Genomic DNA, 7,286 nt, shown 5'->3' on the forward strand with positions numbered 1-7,286 from the left:
ATATATATATATATATATATAAATATACATACAGTTCTATATTTAAGAGATGAGGTATTATGTACATTATTTACATTTGACAAATATTTGACCTCATCTTGTTTGTTAAGACAATGTTTCGGCTGATATACCTTCCAGCCTTCATTGTGTGTCTTGGGGAAATTTAAAACCTGGGTTCTCATTCCTAAGGTATTTTTCAATGGCATTATCATTATTATTATAATCATTATGCCATATGCCCGTGGGCATATGACGTAGTGGTTAAGAGCACGGACTACTAACCCCAAGATTCTGAGTCCAATTCCAGTCAGTGACAAGAAGAAGAAGGACAACGACAACGACAACATCGAAAACTTGATATTCACATTATTCATTTTTATGGATACAAATTTTCTTTTCTGAGCCTTACTTAAAAAATTTTTTAATGCATTATGTCCAATTTTCCACACTTGAAACATTTACGATTTTTAAAAGGACAATTACTTTTAAAATGTAAACCCCCACACACATAGCATGGATTTGGTCTTGACATTCGTTTTTCTTTATTCTTATCTGTTTCAAGTCGACACACATGTATCTGAGAGCAATCTTTTTCTTCAATTTTATCCGTGTCATGTCTTAAATTTGTAATCCTCTGGCATTCTTCAGCCACTGCCTGTAGAGTTAATTTTCGGTCCTGTACTAATTTTGTTAATATATGGGAACGTATATCAATATGTTTTCTTGAACAAAAGTTAGACATTTGAACAAATCCAGGATTAATTCATTTAATTTGAATTTTTCATACTCTCTGTTAACGACCCCAGCATAGGTGATGAAATCTTCATCATCTTTTCTGACTAAATTTAAATATTGCCAATGAGTATTGAACAGGAAACTTCTTTCACTGAAAATTCTCAATAACAAATTAACTGTTTCATCGAAACAAATCTCACCTGGCTTCTTTGGCAGAATATAGTGACAGTATTTTTTATGTTCAGCAAGGGATAACTTTCTTAAAAGTAGTCACACCTTCTTCTCATCATTCCAATTTTTACATTATTCTTTGAAGATTTCTTAGTATCTTCTAAAATATGAAGAAAAAGTAGTACCTTCTCCTGGGTTATAAATAAATTCTCCAATTGAATTTGCTATGCTGCCTGACAAGAACAAGCCTGAAGTATTTTCAGACTTCTTCAACATTACTTCCAGTGGTATTGTTGCAACTGCACCATATGGGCCAACATGTCTCCCATGTTAAATAATTTTTTCCTTTGGTTCCATACCAAAAAAAAAAAAAATTAACATCTGACGCAAGCTTCGAATATCGCATAGCCACTTTTATATTCCAAGTTTGATAAATAATTTACACAGCGGAGGTTAATCAATGTGTTCACACAACGTACTTTGCAAGGCTACCAAAACGCTTTCTCCATGACTACTACCAACCTCTACTCTTTATAAGAGTTTGGCTAGTCCATTCTTCCAATCCCCCAGGGATGTCAATGACTGGTCACAACTGACTAGGTTAAAAGCCTTTGTGAGGTCATTGAAGGTGATAAAGAGTGGTTGTCTTTGCTCTCAGCACTTCTCCTGTAGCTTTTGGAGAGAGAAAATCATGTCGATGGTGGAGTGTTTTGATCTGAAACCACACTAAGATTTAGGGTATACCCTCTCAGTGATTTTCTGTAGCCAGTTTAAGACCATGTGGGCAAAGACCTACCCAACAATGCTTAACAGTGAGATGCCTCAGTAGTTATTGGAGTTGTTTTTGTCCCCTTTGTTCTTATGTAGAGTGACAATGTTGCAGTGCCTCATGTCTTGCGGCACTGATCCCTACTCCCTGTACTGACACAGTAGCTTCAGCAAGTGGCTAAGTAGAACTCTCCTTGCACATCTGATGATCTCTGGTGAGATGCCATCCAAACCCGGTACTTTTCCAGTGGACAAGCCAGCAATGGCTCTGCTCAGGTCTTCAGCAGTTGGCAGTGTGTCCAGCTCCACCATGTCTAGTACACTGTCTGAGATGTTGCTTTCCTTAGCATAGAGTTCGGGGTAATGTTCCACTCATTTCTCCCGCTGCTATCTTTTGCCCTCGAAAACTTCCCCTGTTCTGGATTTCAATGGAGCTATCTTGCTCTGGGCTGGACAAATGGCTTTCTAGATGCCCTCATACATTCCATAAATGTTGCTCATGTCAAATGACAAACCAGTAGTATTTGCACAATGTCTCACTGTCTTCTGCATGCTGTTCCTTGCTGATCTTGCAGCATTGCCCTGGTGGGTTGGTGTTTGTGCTTCAACAGGGCAACACGCTTCTCCTCCATGGGGGTATTGAGTTCTTTCACATTCGCTTCAAACTAGTCATGTGTCATTTTCCTCCTCCTCCTCCACCTAGGACAGTGTTAATGATATCTCTGAGAGAATCCCATCTCTGCTGAACATTGTCTTCTGGAGGGTCTGCAAGGATGGTGTCTTAGTTAGCTGTTGGGTTGCAGTAGGACTGATGCACTGCTTGCTTGGAGGCTTGGTGCAGTGCATCATTTTAGGTTGGGGTTTGAGATTACAGCAAACCAGAGAGTGGTCCGTGATGCAGCCAGCACTGCAAAAAGACTGAGTCAAAAGGACATTCTTCAGGTGGTTGCATCTTGTGATAACCAAATCTAGCTGGTACCAGTGCCATGAGCAAGGGTGACGCGAGGAGATCCTGTGTTGAGCTTTCGCCTGGATGTAGGTGTTGAGCTTTCGCCTGGATATATTGCAAGCAAAGGAGCAAACCCCTTACCACCTTCTAGCAGATGACAGGATCACCAGACCAAACAGTGTCAGGCTATTTGTGCCCATCTTCAGTAGTGAACACCAGTCCACTAGAGTTATATCGCGAGCTGGAGTGAACTCTTACTATTTCTAGTGGTCAGGTGTTCACCATAGAAGATGGGCACAAATAGCTTGAAACCGTTCAGTCTGGTGAGTACGTCTTCTAGAAAGTGGTAGGGGTTCGCTCGCCTGCTTGTAATATATACTGGGTGCAGATTGCACTGATAACCTGCTGGCAGGGTTAAACAGCAGTAATGTCAAACAGCCATACTGATGTGGCGATAAAAATTACTTCTCAGTAGAGCTACTACTTTCATCTCTTACTGAGATTTTCTAACTAGCTACTTTGCTTGTCATTCATTCCATTTGCTATCATTTATCTATTTATATAAATTCTATAGATAACATGGAATTCCTGATGTATATCCAGTAGCAAGAGCATGCCCACTGATTGATGACTGTATGATGACAAGCTTTGCATAATATTCTACAAAGATTTTGCTTGAATCTTTTTTAACTATATTATTATTATTATTATTATTAATATTATTTCATAAACAATATATGTGCTACTATTAGTTTCATGTGCTGAGAACATGCCAAACATTGTTTTATAACATGTCTGGTGTTCAGCACAATCATCAGACACTACCCACATGGCATAATAAACTAAAAATAATACAAGAGAAAAAACAAGAAAAGGCAAAAAGGAGGTATATATGAAAAGTAAAAGGTTGAAAAACCAGTAAACAGAAAATTAGAAAGAAGCGACAGGGGAACAAGAGTTATTTCCATTAGACCATAAATTATAAAGCTGAAAAGATACTGGCTTAGAGCCTCTATAGTACAGTTATTTAATCTCGTGGGGGAGGTACTTCTCAATTCTTCAACAGGAACTAAGGTATATCCTTATAACAGCTGAAAAATTCAGATATAGAGTTCAGCAGTGAGTCAGAGTTCTTAGATCTGAGTGTTTTCAGCTACATGTAGGTCATATTGTTTTGATCTATTAACATATGATGTGGATTTTACAACTATTTTCCACTTTAATGTATGTGGGGTTGCATTCAATTTCAAACTTCTTGTGCGGCTAGCCAACTTAGCTGCTTTGTTTTTGTCCGTGCCAGAAGGAAGATATGTGATTAGCATAGTGATTCTTGGAGTCTCTTTCACATAGTCCATTATTGTTATTTTTCTTAGTTGTATTATTATCTAGCATTGAAGTAACTTCTGTCGCATATATGATGGATTTATTCATACATTGCTGGTCAAGTGAACAGTTTCCTGGGTTTTGACAGTTGCAACTGGGAGTTGGCTCTTGGTATTGGTCTCGTGTAATGATACTCTTCACACTGGAGCAGCAGCTATATGATAATTTCACAGAACACCTGTTAAATATTTTACTGTACCTGTGATTTTCTGGAAAATGTTAGGAAAGACGAGTATCTTTAACTATGTTAATTTCTACATTAAGGGAAAAGCGAGGGGCAAACCAAATAGTTTTCCTATGTCTATTTTTAGGTCTATTATTATTATTCCAATTAATATTAGAGAGACTATATATTAAGCCACTATTGGTTAGGGCATAGTTGTAGTAGAGGGCTACTGTTTCAAAAATTTCTTTAGAGGAAGACAGGTTAAAAATTCTGTTACTAATATTAGCTATCAGGTTTTAAATATTACAGGAGGATGACAATATTGTTTATGTATATAGGAAAGTTTCTCGTTAGGCTTATAGTAAGGTTTATAAGAGGAGGAGTTCAGGTCTAGGGAAGCATCTAAAATAATCAACTTTAGACAAATAAGTAGCTACTGTGATTTTAAGGCCTAATTGATTGAAGATAAAAACAAGTTGTTTCCTAAATTTATCAAGGGTCTGACCATCACAGCCATGGGAAATACCCAAACTGTTGTCTTGGTATAGACCAATGTCATGAGATGGATAAGTACCCATCTCACGTCTACAAAGATACTCACAAGGTTGCAGACATCAACACTATTGTACGACCCCACAGATACATCAAATAATTCATCGTTATCTGACTTTTTTTACCCAAGCTGAGCCGTTATTAAACAGTAAAGTAAGAAATTAGGATATGTCTAGCCATAGAAAGAACGTCTATGGAAAAGTTTAATGACATCTGGACCAGCAAAAGTGCCCTAAGCTCAAAACAAAGCTAGTGCTCATTCAGCCAATAGGCATTTATTGCTGCACAGCATGGACTCTGAACAAAAATTTGAAAAGAACATGTGTTTGAAATGTGGGTGTAAGTAGCATCAATTTTTTTTTAAGTCATTCAATTTTTCTCAACTGATCAATAGACCAATTGAGTAAACCTATTAGTAATGTACCTATAATGACTACTGGAAACAGTTGTAAACCAAATTTATTCTAATATAGAAAAACATGTAATGACCATTATTTATGCCTTATTGATCAGAATTTCTGATTACAAGTAGTTTTCCACTGTTCAATCAACTAGACTACAAGGTTCATTGAGTCAGCATGCAAATATATGAGTACTCAACAGACTTGTGTATTCTTAATTATTAGATAGAATCAAAGGACCAACCCAGCTACACTCACATACTGACATAGTGTATCAAGGCTGGACCTTTGATTCTAATTTTTTTTCCAATATATGATGCAAGAAACAATTATATATATTTCTTGTGTATCAAGTACATTAAAGGTACAAACAATACTTAATGACAAGTTATTATTTAAACAATTGCAATCTCATGAATGTAAACAATCAAAGCTGATAAAATTTGTTACTTGGCATATACTATTAACCCATTAAAAAGTTAAAGAGAAAAAAAATGTTTACCATGTGTTAAGCTACTGGGTTTTAGATTTCTCAATATGTGGCCAGTTCTTGAGCCCTGAAAACAAACAGGAATAACTTTTAGTTTACAAATGGTTTTGTTTTTTAAAGTACATTCATTGTGATCTAACAGTTATTGAAAGTCAATAACCAAGTAATGAAAATTACCTTATTTATTTTATAAGTTGTACCTTACGTTCTGCATAGAACAGTTGACACAAAACTTTTATAATTGAAATTTACACGATTGAGACAGTGAGTTTTTCAATTTGCATCACATGTCTATTGTTGTAAGGGGAGTAAGACAATTAAACAACTCATCCTATTGAACACATTAAAATAAATTATGAACATGATTATGGAATAGCTTGCTACATATTGTATTGTGTATTATAAAAGGAAAGTAAATTAAATAGAAGTCATCAAAGTACACTTCAGAGAAGTACATTAATAAAAACATGTATGGCCTCTTATCATGCTCTGATCAACATGGTTCTCCACAAAACAGCTTGCATTACTTGGATGCAATTCTGCTTGAACTCTGCAGATGTTCCATCAGTCAAACATAAATGGGAAGTCATTCTAGTGGCATAAAGTCATAGACAGCTTTGTTCATTAGTTTAATCTGTATAGACTAACATGTTTCAAGTTCGCCTTCCAGCTCCATAGTATAGTTGAAAACTATACCCTGTCTATGAATCAAAATTTCAATTGACTTGGACTTTGGAACTGCAAGCAACACAAATACTTCTGCAGATCTGAGAAGTTTCTGAATTCCATCCATTGTCATGCCACTATCACAACCCTGAGAGTATTCGACCAAAGGGATAGTAAAAGACTGGACAGTATCACAATCCTCTCATTCTGAGGCAGCAAGTCTTTCATCTGGGATGCACCTTGAAACAATACTCTCTTCAGTGGCAACCTGGTAAATCAGGGTTACATCTAGGCTTCATCACCAACAAGATTGTGAGACGATAGTTATTTTCCAATAGGTTTCTTTTCAAACATAAAGCAGTCAAGAATCCTGGGCTCTAAACCACATTCCACTGTGTCTGAACAAAATAGAAAAGGCCATCCAGAGAAATGAGACCCGCAAGGTAGAATGCTTCTTTTAAAGCATTACCCACATCATTCTTGGGTGTGATGCAATTACTGTTTTGTCTGTAGGGACTCTGAAACATTTTAGGGACTTTCTCCAATAATAAATACTTGACATAATAAAACAAAACAAAAAACAAAAACAAAACAAAACTTCTAAAATAATGAAGCTAATAACAAAAGATTAATTAAAACTTAAAATATATAAATCTAACATCTATTTAAAAGTCATCAAATTCAAATTCTTCATCACCACTGATACTAAAAAAAGTCCTCCCATTCCTGCTTTGTCGAGTTTTCATCAGCAACCCATGATGTTGTATCTTCTTTTGTTTCAACCTCGGCTCATAAACAGTCATCTTCAGTTCCATTCGTGATGTTTAATATATCTTTTATTTCATGAAACTTTTTATCCTCTTTCATGAATTTTTTTTTACCTTTGCATTGAACATCTTTCTTTAGTTCCTTCTGGTCAGAAGACATCCAGCTCATATCTCATTTATGCTACTTGTCCCTCAATGGTTTATTCTGTATCACACACAGTGTATGGTTTGGTGGGTT

General features: G+C 36.2%; 1 protein-coding gene across 2 annotated transcripts in view; it reads right to left on the reverse strand.

Moving 5' to 3' along the window:
* Positions 1–7,286, reverse strand: part of LOC106883872 (myb protein) — a 161,502-nt gene that overhangs the window by 104,401 nt on the left and 49,815 nt on the right. For both annotated transcript variants that reach the window (XM_052973208.1, XM_052973207.1), the window contains exon 5: positions 5,628–5,682. In XM_052973208.1, coding sequence (XP_052829168.1) covers positions 5,628–5,682 — 55 coding nt within the window. The remainder of the gene's footprint in view (positions 1–5,627; positions 5,683–7,286) is intronic.

This window comes from Octopus bimaculoides, chromosome 15 (genome assembly GCF_001194135.2).
Source record: "Octopus bimaculoides isolate UCB-OBI-ISO-001 chromosome 15, ASM119413v2, whole genome shotgun sequence".
In the NCBI taxonomy this organism is placed as follows: domain Eukaryota; kingdom Metazoa; phylum Mollusca; class Cephalopoda; order Octopoda; family Octopodidae; genus Octopus; species Octopus bimaculoides.